Source organism: Trachypithecus francoisi, unplaced genomic scaffold (assembly GCF_009764315.1).
Source record: "Trachypithecus francoisi isolate TF-2019V2 unplaced genomic scaffold, Tfra_2.0 Contig01461, whole genome shotgun sequence".
NCBI classification, from domain to species: Eukaryota; Metazoa; Chordata; class Mammalia; order Primates; family Cercopithecidae; genus Trachypithecus; species Trachypithecus francoisi.
Window position 1 is genome coordinate 5,826,032 of NW_022681433.1, and position 17,724 is coordinate 5,843,755.

Consider the following 17,724-nt stretch of genomic DNA (forward strand, 5'->3'; position numbering starts at 1 on the left):
AAAATCAATATTTAACCCTCAGAACTTCACCTGTCAAAACTATTTAAGTCTGCAGAAAATGAAGATTGAAATGAAAACTACCAACCAACTGAACATTCAAAACGTCAAATTCCTTAACATGATGTAAAAAATGTAAGCTAAAGTAATTAATCCATTCTGATAGTAGCAATAGAGACCCCTGTGTATTCGACCTTCATGGAAACTTTCTTCTGTGGCAAGACCACCTCTGGAACCAATACTTGAACACGCAGATTTGTTATATTTTAGAGCTTCACAATTTGAGATCTTAAAATACAAAATTTAATAAGGCTGAAACACAGTCTCTATGAAGGTTAAGAACCCTCATTAATTCAAACAGTTGACACAGCTAAACATCTTACAGCATGAGGTGAGAACTGCAGAAACCGAAGCTGTGCTACCATCTCACCTCTGCTGTTTTGATGTGATCTGGGTTCATAGTTAGCTTCAGTGTGGCCCGTTATCTAATAGAACCATCTTTTCAAGGCTTTTCATTAGAAATGACAAAAAGCCAGTAGCTCTGGCTTTGTGGCTTCAGAGGCACATTTCCAGTTAATCAGTATAACCAAAGTCAACCAAATAGTTGAATGGTGTTTAATTTAATTTACTTTTATTATAGATCCAAGGGGTACACATGTAGGTTTGTTAGATAGCTACATAGAGTAATGCTGGGGTTTGGGCTTCTAGTGAACCCATCGCCCTAACAGCAAACATAGTTCCTAGTTCAAAGACTATTATCTTCCTTAGGTAGATGACACACATTTAAAATATATACCTTTAAATTAAAAAAAAAAAAAGAATAGTGATAACAAAGCTGAAAATTAAAGACATAATACTGATCATATCACGTTTGTTGAAAAGAGCTCATGTCTGGCTGGCTGAAATGTAGTCTTACTTTTAAGTATTCTGAACTGCGTTTCATTTTTCTCTTTCTATGTCACTGTTATCAGATGCATGAAAAACATTTTAAAAGGCTTTTTCTTTCATTTTTTTTAATTGAGAAAGAATCCAGCAATGCAATTTAAGATATTATGAATTGCATGACATTAATCATATTTGTCTTCTGTTGCAATGCAGCCAGTATTTTCAAGAAGTACAAAAGAAGGTAAAGCGCTTTAGTGGTACAATTAAAAATTACAGATTTCTAGATATAATTCCTCACTTTGTGAGTATATATTTCACTGGATCAAATTCAAGTAACTAGACTTCAGAGTTCAACACCCGGACATCAGAAGATACTATATTATGTACCATGAATATTTCCTGTATCTGACTGCCTGAACATATTACCACATACTGTACCTTAGTACCCTACAGAGATAAAAAAGGAAAAACAAAAAACCTTTCTTCAGGTTTTTATATAAATGTCATGTTCCACTTTCTATACTTTCAGCAACTAAAATTATAACCAAAGTTGTGGAACCAAAAATTAAAGTGATTGAAGGCAGTCTTCAGCCTATTATCAAAACTGAAGGTAAAAATCAATGTTGTACATGGTTCCTTTTATTGTAAAAACATCCATAAAAATACTGATTTCTATGAATGTATCTACATTCTTTTAAAAACTAACATGTTAAATGTTATATAACCAATATTGTACCAATGGCATGCTCATGTAATTGCAGAATGCAGAGTGCAAATTATTTAGCAAAGTAGATGATGCATTCCTAATACTTTCAGTACATTTGCTTGTACTTGATTTAATTTGAATCTAATTGGCATTGCATTAACTTAGTACACAGATACTCAGTAAACAAATACATCATTTTTTTTTTTTTTTTTTTTTTTACTTTAGTCGGACTCCTTTAGGCTTTATACTCTTTATGTTGCTTTGTTTCCAATCTCCCCCATGTTCTTTTTTATAACAATACAAGAAGCTCTTCAAAAAAAAAAAAAAAAAAAAAAAAAAAAAAAAAAAAAAGAAGGCACAGGCATTTTTCATTCTGTAACCTAAGATAGCATAGAAGCTGTGTTTAATGAAAGGTTTTAAAATTATAACCACACGAGATATTTTTCAATCAGACCATCAGAACTATAAAACAAAATGAGTATTTATGCAGTGGATTTTTAAAACACTTAATTCCAGTCCTGAACATATTCTTACATACAGATGTATACATTATATGAGATATATAAATACATACACACACACACATTCTCTCCTGATGTTTCAGACTAGAACATTAAATAAGCAGTTACTTTTCTCTCTACTCCTACTACGTATGTTAGCCAACTTCAACACCTTTGATGTTACTTTCATGTATTTTAATTATGTCCAAGGATCACAACTTAATTTTAATTTCCATGTATAAACATCTTAATGTAGCAACTTACCCAGAGAAAAGAACTAGTTATCTTCTTTGTGCTATAAGAAAGCTAGAAACAGTCTTCCAAAAGGAGAACAGATTATATCTTTGATTGAATCTTCAGAAAACTATAATTGTAATTATGTTTGTTTTTGCTATTTCTTTTGGTGGTTTGAGAAGGTAACCTATTGAATACTTTTATCTGTATTTGTAAAGTAAGCCATTAATTTAAATTTATACATTGAAAACACATAGGTAAAAACTTATTTCCTAACTAGTTATCTATGTTAGTATTCATTCTTGAGACTTAAAATTGAGTTATTCCTTGAAATCTATCCTTGGTTTTAAAATAGTATAATTATAATTATATAATTGACTTTCTATAGTGGTGAAGAGAATCTGGTATTTTCAAAAGAAATCAGAAACTTTTGTTGAAAAAATGTTCCTTGATCATTGTAATGAAACATGACACAATGATCTTTGATAAGGCAATTGATTTTAAAATCAAATCTTGTCCTGTTTTTAAAAATCAGATTCCCTAAAATTTTGCACTATAATTGTGCACAGCTTCTTTACCTGAAATTATTTACATATACCATTGTTCTTATTTTCAAAGATTCTTCTCCTTTGAAGCTTCTTTATTCAGCTCATTTATCTCCTCAATCTTTTTCAGTAGGATTCTATCCTACTAATCTTTATTCAGTTAAGATCACACTGGACTGTCATCTCTACATGGCTTCTTAATAAAGGGAACATGGATGAAAAATGGAGTTGTGTCACCTACTCATTAATAACTTGAGTTCAGAAATTACACTCCTGTGTAGCATAATGAAGGAAACAAATATTTATCTTAGTAGTAATTTACAATGGTCCAGCTTCCAAGATTGCTATTGGCATTTCCTTCCTCCTGTTTGAACAATTATAGATTTATTGATGACTTTTAAATTCTTACGAAATAAACTCCAGGACACAATTTTAAAGTGCCTCTTATAAAAGATGTATAACAGCATTTTGGAATTAAGAATAAATCAGCTAAAATTCAATTCAACAAATACTTAGTAGTGAGCAGCTATTGTGCTGGGTACTTTCCAAGGTGTTGGGAGTGAATAGGAAAACAATTCTGAGAAAATCTCTTCTTTCATAGAGCTTAACTATAAAGGATGTCTCCAACATTTCAGTTTGGCTTTTCTAAAGAAATATTTAGATATTTTATTAACTCATTTTTGGTTCTTAAATTCCTTAGGCATCCTTTCTTTTGAAGTTACCACACCTTAAAAACCTGGCTTTATGTTTTGTGCTCAATATCCCTTGGCCTTATATATCAAATATTATGGCATGAAATACTTATGGTTTCAAAAAACTTTTATTTTATTTTAGATTGTTCTAGACTGGTTTAGTTTTGGTAGTCATGTACATTGACAATTTCCGAACAAGCAAAAAAAAATGCTCTCAAAGATAAGCAAACAACAGTTTCATTCCACTATTGAAGGTTATTACAGTATGAGATAAATGTACTGAACTTATTTTTCTTACTCCTCTGTGAAAGTCTTAATTAACTAATGTAGTAAGCAGCTTTCTAACCTTCAAAATGATTTTCTGTGGTAGCAAAATCATTTTGCAAGTCAAATGCAACACTAGTTTAACTTTTGCATTTGAAGGACTGTTTAACTAGTAATTGGTTAATTTTGTATCATTCCCATATAGAAGGTAAGTACTCAAATTCTTTTCCTCATAAAACCTGACATTCAGCATCTTAAAGGTAGGTATCCATTTGGTATTTTCTTATGTTCACTCCTATACCCAACTAAATCAAAAATATAAGGTACTGAGTGATTTTAAAACTTAAATGACAAATTTTAATAAGGAAAAATAGACAGTATCAGTATGATAAAGTGGGATCTACACCACTTATCAGAGAAACACAAATGTGTACATACTGCATAATTTGCAAAGTGTAGCCACATATAATATTTTGCATAATCATACTTTATAACTACCAATAAACAGATGGATTTATCCATCTGTTTAAAAGCTAAAGCAGATGAAAGTAATTTTAGTAGCACACCAACAGACTAAACTTTTTGTTCTCATAACTGTTGTCTATGTTGAAGACAATGGGAAATATTTAAAACTGATTTCATAGAGCCTGAAACCCACTTTGACATTTGAGTTGAGTAACACCGAATGTTGAAATAAATGTCCTATTCCGGTAAATTTAAAGGACTGTTTTAACATGATAATTTGTCTCCTAAAATAATGTCCCAGGACCCACAATAACAAAAGTCAAAATTGAAGGTGAACCTGAATTCAGACTGATTAAAGAAGGTGAAACAATAACTGAAGTGATCCATGGAGGTGCGTTCCATATGTTACCTGGTGCCGACTACCTTCGCTGTGATTATTTTGAAATAGTGTTGGTTTAGAAACATTGAACATCTGATATTTTCTCTTTGTTCTTATTTTGTAAAAATTGTGGGAATTATTTTCTCAGCTATGAGTTATTAGCTGGTCAGAAATAAAACAGTTAGCTTTTAATGGATCTAGTTGGAATTAATTTATCAATTAAATCACCAGGCCCAATAAAATGTCATTATTTTTGTATATACAAGTGAGGATTTAGGAATAAAATTGTAACACTAATGTCAGTATAAAAGGAAACATTAGAAACAGTAGGAAAAAATGAGCATTGCTTAAATCTCTAATAAGCCACTCCACTGCTAGGATTTATGGTAGGGCTCCCATGCCAATGATATAGAACTCCCTGGATTCTCACTCTAGCATTCATTCCACATCCAGAAAACAAGTATGACATGGAGAGTTAGCATGTCAAATGGCCCTCTCTCTTAACCAAGGTTCAGGACATTGCTATTACCTTTTAGATCCCTATTGATATGATTTTTTGGGGGTATGTCCTAAAAATGTTTATGATTGCACCTTAAATGGTAATATTTGTAGAAATATAGTTAATGGTTACAATATGTAGCTTATGGATGTATAGTCAGTATATGAGGGTAAATCAAATGCATTTGTATTCCCCTGCTTTTAGAGCCGATTATTAAAAAATACACCAAAATCATTGATGGAGTGCCTGTGGAAATAACTGAAAAAGAGACACGAGAAGAACGAATCATTACAGGTAGACATTAATTCCATACATGGATCTATGCCTAGATTATAAAGAACAAAGTATGGTTAATCCCCCAAAACAAGAATCATTACAGAAACCAACTCATTTTCATGGTGATTACTAAAGTTACTTCGTATTTTGGCAGATATAATATTATTCTAAATATGTAATCCATGTTTTACTCTCAATTGAAAATTTGTAGACAAATCTAAAAGCATTTGTTTTTATTACATGTATGCATACATACATTTAATATGATATACCATTGAGATGCTATACCATTTTCACTTTACTGTTTATTAATGAGTTAGAGGACCTGAGAAGAAAAGCCATTTTCCTCATTTGAGCTTCCATTCATCTTAAGGTCTGTACGTCTACATGCCAAAATAGAAGTTTATACAAAGCAACTGATCAATAATTTCAGTAAACCTCCTATCAGACTTCCAAACTAGTGTCCAGTTGGCCTAAATTAGCCTAAAATTAGCCTAAAATTCTTAATTCAGCTATTCTTTAAGTATTTGTTTCAACAATTAGTGAGCAAGTATGGCTCGTGCCACCTATTTATGGAAATAAAGTTTTATTGGAACACAGTCTTGCCCATCCACTTATATAATACCTAAGGCTGTTTTCACACTGAAGTATCAGATTTGAACAATTGCGACACCGACTACATGGCTCACAAGTGGAAAATACTTACTCTGTCACTTCTCAGAAGAAGTTTGCCTACTTCTGTTTTAGACCTTTTTCACTGTCTTTCTCATAGGTCCTGAAATAAAATACACTAGGATTTCTACTGGAGGTGGAGAAACAGAAGAAACACTAAAGAAATTGTTCCAAGAAGGTCAGCATTTCTAGAAAAACAAGAATGTGACTTTACCTAAGCTATCCATATACAAGTCTAAAATACTCTGTGAGGCATTCTACATGTTTTCCACTCTATCTCATTCTATTGTTCATTTCCAAACCAACAAGAAAAAAAGCACAAGAATAAGGAATTAAGCATAAATGGCAGTCATATTTGTTTTTTTATACAGTATTTTGTTCCACAACTTTATAAGAATATTGGTATGTCAGAAAACAGCACTAAAAGCTGTGAAAGAACCAAGTGTTGGACTGGAATTCATTATTGGGCAGATGCCATTATTTATGACATAAAGTCTGCTGTCTTTATTTTGTTATATAAACCAATTTCTGCTATAAACATGTATCCTCTCAGAGGTCACCAAGGTCACCAAATTCATTGAAGGTGGTGATGGTCATTTATTTGAAGATGAAGAAATTAAAAGACTGCTTCAGGGAGGTTAGTAAAAGGACAACAACTAACCCCCTTAACAGGTTGTAGTGACTGAGTTCAACTTTTTAAAGACTGAGCAAGCAGATTTTTTCTTTTAATTAAGTTAAAAAAAAAAAAAGACAACATCTGCTGTTGTCTTAATAGATGGATTGGTTCAATGGTAGTTGCAAAGAAATGATTGTTAGTTTAAACAGTCTTTAAAAAGTTCTATGGTATAAAGCTTGGGGAGCAATGAATATTTTTTTGCTTTGATTCAGATAATTTTAAGGACCTTTTAAGTAGGTGAAAGGGAAATAATTGTTAAATTGCTAGTTGTTAAACAAGCCCAAATTTGACATACGTTTTACATTTAAAAAATTATATTCACTGCCCCCATAAGAGCAATCAAGGCATGTCTTTAAATTGTATGCATAGATATAGCCAAAAACAGTGCATTTAGTAACATTCTTTTCCAAAACTACATTCTTGGGAATGAGTATCTTTTTCTTCTAACAGTTTGAGTGATAATCTATACCTGCAGATACAAATTATTTTGCATATAAAATTAATCTTAATCTTTTATGGAATGTTGTCTGTCTATGGCATTAATGGACCTTAAGAACAAAGAAAAGAATTCAAAATCTTAAATGAACCCTACATAGTAATTATTCAAAGATGCTTTAAGTGTTTATATAGATACATAATTTGTATCATTGGCATTTGAATAAGTAAATTTCTATTTTTTAACAAGGAAAGTATTAACTTGAAAAATTATTTTTGTGAAACATGTACTTAAATTCTTTAGAAAAACCCAAGAGGCACTTTGAAATATACTATTAATTGAGAAACATAACTGAAATTTGATGTTTATCCAAAACACAGTCCAGATGACTTTTCAGTTTATAATTTTTAAAACTGTATCACTATGTCCAAGAAAATGTAAACTATCTTGGGACTTTCTATATTTTTAGCAATTATTGTTTCTATATTCTGTAGTTTAATAAACAAAATCTCTTAAATAGTATTTAGAAACTTGTGACAGTTTAAAAAAATTTTAATTCAACCAGCGATTGAATTTTCCCTCAATAGAAACATACATGTCTGAAAAATACAAGTTTCCTCCCAGAATTCCAAGGGTACGTAGCACAACAGAGCCATAATGGAACCAAAGATTCCTGTAGGATCTAACAATGAATTCACCTCTACCCACAAATGCTCAACTGTCTGCTAGGAAAAAAATCTAAGGATTTGAGGGAAGAGACAAACACATTATGAAGATTAAATTGAATTCTTTTTTTTTCTTTTAGTCCTTGCCATAGTAAGCAGCTTTGTAGAATGGTAGTGCTTTTCAGGGAATCAATAAATTAGTAGCTGCATCAGTTTATATTGCTTTAATTCATCTAGGCTTAAATTTCAGGTAAGTATATTTTCTTTCCCTTTGATAAACCGGTTATTGAGGTCACTATGAAAAATCCAGCTAAATAACTAAGGAATTACTTCAGCCAAGAAAAGATATAACTGCTATAAGTCAAGTATATGACATTCAATTTTTAGTTAATGAACTCCTTTCTTAGCTGTTGTCTGTTCATTCCAGAAGTTTATTCCTTTAGTACCCAGTGTATGATCTCTCTACATATCTGTAAGGCATCAGTTTTCACAATGCCACATCAACTATTGCAGCATTGTGAAAAAAACAAAAAAAACATGAAAAGTTTTTATCAAACCATTTCTCCAAGGTTTTTCTTTTTGTAGGAAAGACACTATATGCAGTAGAGTTACTTGCACCAGCATTAATTGGACCTGCTTGTTTTTTTTCTAGCTATCTAAAACCATCAGGTCATTACTGAGTCACAAGTGTCCCCTTGTCTAGATCCTAAAAGACATTGATAAAGGAAGCTAGTAAAGATTACATTATGTAAGACTTTTTTCCCAAGGTCTTACCAATTGATGCATATCTGAATCATGCTCTTCATCTCAGTAAGTTCTACCTAAAACTCAATTTTCTATCTAAACAGTTCATATTGTATACATTGTGGTACATGTAGTACATTTTGTACTTTGGATAATTTGAGTGTATTTCTCAATCATTTAAGTCATGACTATTAACATGGCTAAGTGGTTCTTTGAGTACTGATGTTGTGATTTGTCACTGATATATTTCCGAGACCTTAACTGAAAAAATTTCTCATTAAATGCATAAGATTTGTGCTTACCTTAGAACTATGCATTCTGAAATGACTCAAGCAATTCAAGGAGAGTAACAGACTATGTTGAAAGGAACAACAACAAAAAGTCATTTTTGAAGATTTTTGCAAATCTGCCAATATAAGAGATTAAGATTTGCAACCTCTATAGAGAATAGTAGATTGGGTTGTAGGTCTGCATTCAATCTGAGCCCCAACTCAATCCCAAATTAGTTGCCTCTTTTCTGCTTGTTTCCTTTGTCTGAAAGTGAGGATAGTCATGATACCTACAGTCTAAATGAGTTAACGTATGACAAGCTCTTAGAACAATGTTCAGCACAAAGTAAGCTGTCATCAAATGTTACTGTCAGAATCAATTGACATTAACATGGTCAATTAAGTAATGTTTCACACTCAACTTTAAATTTTCATAGTAATAGCCATGGAAACATACAAAAAACACGCAAATAAGGTGTCCAAATAATTGGGCTGGGCACTTTGCATGCTTTAGAAAATATGATGTAGGGTGGTTCTTTGTGCCAAGCTATTCAGGTAATTGGTTTATCTTCCCATGTTTTGCTGATCTAAACATGATCTAATGTAACTCTCATATTGACGTAGCAGAGAGCTGCTAGGAGTAAACCTGTTTTCTACACATTAATCAAGCTGTTCTTTCAGTGTTTGACACACATTGAATGTTTTTTATTCTGGAATATTATCATAGCAAAACCTCATTAATTGGATGGTGTCAACATTATGAAAGGAAATCTAAGTGAGCACACTTGCTTGTTTTGAAAAGAAATTGATAAATACTTCTATGATGCAGTTTTAAGTTATACAATTAATTGCTATTTGGAATTTAATAAGTTCACTATAAGCAGTGTGTCATATAGCCAAAACTATTCATGGTGATTGTTTCATTGCTTACTTTTTATATGATTTCAGAGAATTGAAAACATATATATAATAGAAAAAATTGGACTTCATGCTGAGTATAGATGACATATATAAAAGAAGTCAAAATTTGGAGAAAAAATTTAAAAAGATAAGTAGAAAAATGAAGTACCAGTTAAAGATTGGATCTGTCTCTTCTTGACAATTTTTTAGAAGCCATTATTTTGTTACCAAATAAATCTGAAGTTAAGAAATACTTATATTTACATCGATTTATATCTGAGAATATTTCATAATTCAGACTTGGCTGTTTTACAGACTTCTCCCCATTACCCAACATAGTGAGATTTTTCTATAGTTCCATATTTTCCTCTAGTATTAATGTGGTTTTATAAATGATTATATGCCTTATATTCTGGGGGAAAAGACATGGGAAAATGTGCTAAGTAGACAGAAACAGAATATATAAGTTTTTTTAATGTTATTTCTTTTTTAAAAATTTGCTTGGTGTCATATAGCCAAAACTATTCATGGTGATTGTTTCATTGCTTACTTTTTATATGATTTCAGAGAATTGAAAACATATATATAACAGAAAAAATTGGACTTCATGCTGAGTATAGATGACATATATAAAAGTCAAAATTTGGAGAAAAAATTTAAAAAGATAAGTAGAAAAATGAAGTAACTGTAGAAACCATATTCACTCTTTGATCTCAAATGCCCAAAAACTAAGTGAAAATGTGAATTTAGGCCTACCCGGTGATCTTGTCAAAAAACAAAGAAAAACAGGAGAATTGAGAAATATGTTACAACTATAACACAAAACAGCATAGTTCTGAAACACTTGCAGTTCTTAAATATAAAAGCTTTTGTTAGTAAATTTTTTAAAAGGATTTCATAGGATTGACACTGAATCAGGTTGGGGGTGGAAAAGGGTAATGGCATATTCTTCCTGAATTGCTTATTATAACATTTCTAGAATCATTAGGTCAATGCTACTTTGTCGTCCTCATGTACAATAGAGGAATCACCAGTTGATTTGAATGATAATTTTACAGAGGCATACATTACAAATAGGTATGACTGCAAAAATAGGTGGCTAACTCTGGGAAGATGTGTTAAACTTTATGTGACATTTAATAACCCTTCATCATAAGGCAATGTTTTTTACAAAAAGGTTGAAAAAATCATGTAAGTCATTTACTCTACAAAAATGGCACATTATGTGGGACTCCAAAATCCATAATAAAACAATGTGTTTTGCAACTAAGAAACATTCATTATGATATATGGAAAACACTGTCTACTTGTCCTTTGTCAGAAAATGTGAAACTGAGGATCATAGAATTTACTACTAAAAATAATATTCATGTTTAAGTGATACTTAGACTTTACACTGTTCTGCTTAACCGTGGTCTCCTGTCTGATTTTAGCCATAATTGCAAAGTATTTCTAACTACAACAATTTAATTTTAGACACACCTGTGAGGAAGTTACAAGCCAACAAAAAAATTCAAGGTAAGTGTATTGGCTATAGGAATGTGTGTATACGGCCTCTTCTGTTATATGAAGAGAAATCAAACAGAAAAGTCTTTTAAAGTATTTTATTGAACCTTGCTATCGATCAGAGAAAAGTTAGGCAGTTTCAATGAAAAATATTTTGATATCAGAAAATAAATCTCATGTTCTATACTATCAGTAGAATTTAATAACAGATATTAAGGGAAAGGCCAACATACTAATGTAAACTGCTAGGCATATTGAACCCTTGAGATAGACTCAAGTGTATAATCTCCATATATATACATATATACGTAATGTTTTACATGTACAAGAGAAGTATACATGTAATTTTGTGTATGTAAGAGTTAAGTCAAAAAGAAATTTTTGAATAACAGAGATAAACAAATGTAGAATGCAGGCGGAGGGACCTGGATCCTCAAAAATGTTATTATGTGAGACGATGCTACAGTTTGAGACAAAGAAATATATATATGCAAAAAGCCATTAATACAGCTATTTACAAAATGTTCATTTAAATGTGTAGATTATATATGTATATATCACATATGCATTACAATTTATTTCATAATTACACTATGTGCATTTTCTAATTCCTCCACTTAAGTTACCTTACATTCCAATACACTAAGAGAGCAAGAATTTCCCTTGTGGAACCTAGAGTAAATCGCAAGCTTGGAATTACAAGTTTGGAATTTCCGGGTTAATTACATACTAGTAGTCAAAAGACGACGCAAGGCTTATCAATGCACTATAGGAACATCTTACTTTAAGCCAACCCAATGTATAGACCTTTGAAAGTAAAAGATTAACTGTGCAGATTTTTTTAACTAATGTATCAGTAAATCTATGTAAATATCCAAATTCACACAAATTTTCTAAAGAATTAAAGTTATTAAATTTCAAATTATTTTTATATACTTTTGATCAAAACATATTTGCTTCACCATAAGTTGATATTAAGAAAACATCAAGTTTATTACAATAAAAAATAATTACTTCTGATAGATATACAGAGAATAATATATTCTTAAATGTTAAAATTTCCTTACATTTACAGTCTATACATTCTCCTTTCTTTCTCATTAGGATCTAAAAGACGATCAAGGGAAGGTCGTTCTCAGTGAAAATCCAAAAACCAGACAAAAATGTTTATACAACCCTAAATCAATAACCTGTCCTTAGAAAATTGTGAGAGCCAAGCTGACTTCAGGAACTGAAACATCAGCACAAAGAAGCAAACATCAAATAATTCTGAACACAAATTTAGTATTTTTTTCGGAATGAGAAACATGAGAGAAATTGTGGAGTTAGCCTCCTGTGGTAAAGGAATATGAAGAGAATATAACACCTTACATGCTTTTTCAACTTAACATTAAAAGTTCTGGCTGACTTTGGAATCCAGAGAAAAATGCTTGTCACCAGATTCATTACAGTTCAAATCGAAGAGTTGTGAACTGTTATCCCATTGAAAAGGCCGAGCGTGGTATGTATGCTATGGATACATAGAATGTATGCAAGCAGTTACCTCTCCATGGGAAGCTAAGTTATAAAAATAGGTGCTTAGTGTACAACAAAACTTTTTACATAAAAGGCTTTGCACATTTCTATGAGTGGGTTTACTGGTAAATTATGTTATTTTTTACAACTAATTTTGTACTCTCAGAATGTTTGTCATATGCTTCTTGCAATGTATTTTTTAATCTCAAATGTTTCAATAAAACCATTTTTCAGGTATAAAGAGAATTACTTCAAATTGAGTAATTCAGAAAAACTCAAGATTTAAGTTAAAAAGTGGTTTGGACTTGGGAACAGGACTTTATACCTCTTTTACTGTAACAAGTACTCATTAAAGGAAATTGAATGAATTCAGTGTTTGAGTTTTTCTTTAACTTTTAAGTTCAGGGGTGTGCAGGCATGTGCAGGGCATGCAGGTTTGTTATATAGGTGAACGTGTGTCATGGGGGTTTTTGTATAGATTAAGTTATATAAAGAATCATTACACATCTGGGCACGGTGGCTCATACCTATAATCCCAGCACTTTGGGAGGCCGAGGGTGGATCATGAGGTCAGGAGATCGAGACCATCCTGGCTAACACGGTGAAACCCCGGCTCTACTAAAAATACAGAAACTTAGCTGGCTGTGGTGGCGGGTGCCTGTGGTCCCCAGCTACTTGGGAGGCTGAAGCAGGAGAATGACATGAACCCAGGAGGTGGAGGTTGCAGTCAGCCGAGATCACGCCACTGCAGTCCAGCCTGGGTAACAGAGCCAGACACTGTCAAAATAAAAACAAAAAAAACAAAAAAAGAATCATTCGAGAATGAATCAATTGTTAAACATCAGCTGAATGCTTAATATAACCCTAGGATTGTGCTAAGCCGTGAGGATTCGAAGGATGAATCAGGCACATTTACTGTCCTCAAACGATAAGGAGACATGTAACCCATTATCCTCAATACACCATGGGCTATGCTAGTATCATGAACAGCACGACACAAGCATGGATGCGTCAATTCATTATTCCTGGGTTAGGCATGGGGGAGCCACAGAGATGTCCTTATTTGATGTAACAGAGTCCATTGCATGGCAAAGAAGAAATTTGTTTGTTGGGAATGAAAAGATTGACTTGATCAACTCAGACCTCAACAAGTGTCATTCTAACTTAGACTGATTGACGTAAGAGCCTTCTGGAAACAGAATCCATAATGATGAGAAACTGAGTGGTGAGGGTTAAACAGAATTATACCATGCATTATAGGGCAGTCATTGCGAGATTGTAAAACGTAGGAAGGCCAGACTGAAGATAAGGCTTAGGCATAAATGCCCACCTGAGAGCAGAAAATTGGGCTCAGCACAAAGGACCTAGAAAGGGGCTTGGGTAACTGAAAGATTCTTGTTTGATTAGTGATTAGGGTGACGAAGTGAGCTGTAAGATTGTGAGAGTGTCATTTACTAAAGTGCCGGATAGCTTTGGTTTTCGAGAATGCCTTCTTGTCTGGGAGAGCAGAGAGATTTCTACCATTTAGAGACCTGCCATTTACAGCAGAGAGATTTATTTCTACCATTTAGAAAATACCCTACTAACTCTGTGCCAATGGAGAGAATCTCAGGTGGAAAGGGTGTGGCTATGATCTTCCCAAGATGATTCAGAAGAGATGGTTACATAAGGTGGTACTGGTACAATAGACTAAAGTATTATCAGTATTGATGGCTAGTCCAAACAATTACCATGTGTTTAGGATGCCAGAGAAAATAATCAGTTACTTGCACAGAAGGGGCAATAAATAGGTCCACTCATTTAGCCACCTTCAAGATTTTTGTTTGAAAATAAGCTAAATGCTCCAAGATTGGGCTTTGAATGTGGTAATCCAGGACAGTAAGACTGATGTTGAGGTCTTTTTAGACTGCTGACTCAGGCACTGGAATTTTTTTTTTTTTTTTTAAACCATAGAAGAAAAAGTGCTCTGCTTTTTACCACAGAAGAAAACTCAACAATGGCTCAAGCGTACACATAAATCCAGCCTTTCTGGTGAAAGACAGTCTTTTGAGTGACACATGTAATATGTTTACAAATAAAATCTAAAGAGAATATTAAGAATAGTAATATAAATCAATAGAAATAAGATTGAAAGTATAACAAAGAACAATTTAAAACCTTAAAATCAGGACTAAAAAATAACCACTAAATACTAATTCTATTCAGACACTTTCTAAAAGTTGAAGAGGCATTGTAGTATGTGATTTTTTCATACAATAATCTTTCAACAATTTTGAAGATTATCTCGTTTTGTGTGAAAAAAATGAGGATCAACAATTTACATAACTTTTCTTCTTTTGCCTTGTACTGAAATCCTGACATTGATCAACTTACCACATCCCATTACCCAACAAGTACAAACTTGGGCACAGCAAACAAGTTGTTTGCAATAGTGATGACTCTTCTTACCTGATTTTGACTCATTCTTTTTTCTGTTTAAGTGGCATATTAACTTTTGGTTTGAGCACACTGAACTTAGACTTGTGGTCTTAGCAGAAACCTCTATAAAGCATTGTTTCTCAAGATTAGGGCTATGACATTCTCTGCATCAGAATCGACTAAGAGGGCTTATCTTTATAAGAAAGATTTCTGGGTCCATCCAAGACTTAGAAAAGAATCTTTTGGTCAAAATTCCCTGTGGCAGACCACCACAGTTACTACTTGAGACCATCACTACAACAGTTACTACTGTTACTACTTAAGACCATTCATTATGACAGTTACTACTGTTACAGCTTGAGACCACCATTATGAGACTGAAGGAAGGGACAAAGGTAGAAAGTGAAAACTTAAGACAAAAGTAACTATTTTAAAGTAAGTGGCCAGGGGAAGAAGAGGGCTCCCTGTTTCTAGTAAGCAAGGGCAGCTGCAGCCCGAGCTTCCACAGCTCTTTATATTTATTGGGTAGAATGAGCAGGGAGGAGGAGGTAATGATTGGTCAGCTGCTCAATTGATCACAGGTTCATATAATTACTAACGGGCTTCAGATGTGCCTAATCACGAGAAACGCTGCACTTGGGGCTTAACTGTTGGGTGGTAGATGCAGTTTTGTCAGTTTGCCAACACTCTACATTTATGAGAACAGTCTGCTATTTACTCCTATAGCCTCCAGCGGTATACTGAGTTGATCATGACCCTCCATCTTTCAGCCTCCAACATTTCCCCCTTTGTTTTGAATTAATTTGAGAAAGGCAATTGCAAAGTGTGCAGCCTTCAATTGCTAGTTGGTGGTTCGTTCCATCTTGTCATTCAGTTCTCACTGGGGAAACCAGGCCCATGGTTGGGATCCATGGGTCCCTCCAGTCTTCTGTTCCATGGTCGTACACCTTGAGGGCACCCACACGGTTTGTTCCTTTTCCGTGAAAACACAAGCATACCCCTTTGTCCCCATGCTGGTAAATCTACCGCAACAGAAGCAAAAGGCTTCATGGCTGTAGCCGCAAGGCATGCCACTCCCGAAGCATCTGCTCTACAAGCTGCAACTCAGCCTCTGCCTCTTTGGTTAATTGCCATGGGGTAAAACTTTCCACTGATAAGAAACAGGGTATTTCTGATTAATGGAAGACACAGAGAAAGCACATCGAGGCTTATCCTTCTTGTACAACAGTATAGCAAAAAAGCAATCCTTAAACCTTCAATTTGCACTCTACAGGTGGGTCCACTAGATGCTATGGGTTGTGATACAAAAACCTCTTCTAGTTGTACTTCCAAATCCCTGACCTCCTCATTTCTCCTTACGTAGAGAAGGATGCAATTTACAGGGAATAAGCAACAGTTGTGCAATATATTCTCCTGGTTCAAAACCCAGATATCTTGTGACATTACCACTACCTGAATTTCCCCTTCATAATCCGAATCAACAACACCTAGGCCTGTAAGTTAAGACAGGTTTTGCCCAAAATTAATCCCAAGTATCCTGTTGACAAAGGTCCCCAAATACCAGTGTGAATCTTGGTGGGTTTGTCTCCTCCAACTAACGTAACCCGTTCTCTGAGAGATCTAATCCTGCGCTTCCAGGTGCTCCTGGGGCGAGCGAATCAATGAGCCTCTGGAAACCCACCCCTGAAATGGAACTGTGGTCGGGACGGGGAATGCCTTCATTGTTTCAAGTGTCCAAGTCCCGGCCCCCTTCTTGTTTCCCAATAGGAGAGTGCTGTTTTGATGAAATTTTGAGTGGCATTGATTAGTCCAATGATTTCTTTTATTGCAATGAGAGCAAAGTCCTGGCATTTTTTTCTGTTGAGAGGGGAACTGTTGTAAGATCCCTTCTGCCCAGAGGTCTGACAGCATTCTCTTTTGAAACGTCCAATTTTTCTACACTTATAACACTTTGCCTCTTTAGGGCTTAACGCTTGGCTTCTTTTAGATCTGTCAGCTACCAAATTAGCCATTGCCTGAGTCAACACCATAGAGTGATGAAGCTCAGCTCCCACATCCTGACAAAGCTGTGAGAAAACTTCCCAAGTCCTACGGCACATCTCACAGGTGCCAGTACATTTACAATCCATGAAAGCCAAAACTAAAGTTAGCCTTTCTGTAGCCACAAAAGAAGATGGTACAGCCTCTCCTGTTGACCACTTTCAATAGGTTGTAAGTGGGGCAAAAAATTCTCAAGCCCTTAAGTAATGACAAAAGATAGTACGTACCAAACTCAAAACAAACAAGAGAAAAGAAATAACCAAAGTATTCCCCCATGTTATCCTGATTCAAAAAATTCCCATTCTTTGTACCTCTAGGGCACTGACCTTATGCTGCTGCTGCTGGCAGACTTGTAACTGGGTTTCTGATTCATCTGGTTGGTTTCAGTTTTTTCTGTTCCAGCAGACCTTCCTAGTTCAAGTCCCCATAGGACTTTATCTG

The 17,724-nt window shown here is 33.9% G+C and overlaps 1 protein-coding gene across 9 annotated transcripts in view; it reads left to right on the top strand.

Moving 5' to 3' along the window:
* Positions 1-13,193, top strand: part of POSTN (periostin) — a 35,533-nt gene extending 22,340 nt beyond the window's left edge. The window contains exons 17-23 of one of the 9 annotated variants that reach the window (XM_033234708.1): positions 1,412-1,492; positions 4,590-4,679; positions 5,371-5,460; positions 6,215-6,292; positions 6,668-6,751; positions 11,281-11,322; positions 12,415-13,193. In XM_033234708.1, coding sequence (XP_033090599.1) covers positions 1,412-1,492; positions 4,590-4,679; positions 5,371-5,460; positions 6,215-6,292; positions 6,668-6,751; positions 11,281-11,322; positions 12,415-12,452 — 503 coding nt within the window. In that variant the 3' untranslated portion in view covers positions 12,453-13,193. The remainder of the gene's footprint in view (positions 1-1,411; positions 1,493-4,589; positions 4,680-5,370; positions 5,461-6,214; positions 6,293-6,667; positions 6,752-11,280; positions 11,323-12,414) is intronic. The other 8 variants (XM_033234732.1, XM_033234726.1, XM_033234719.1 and 5 more) reach the window with 8 other exon arrangements.
* Positions 13,194-17,724: the final 4,531 nt, after the last annotated feature.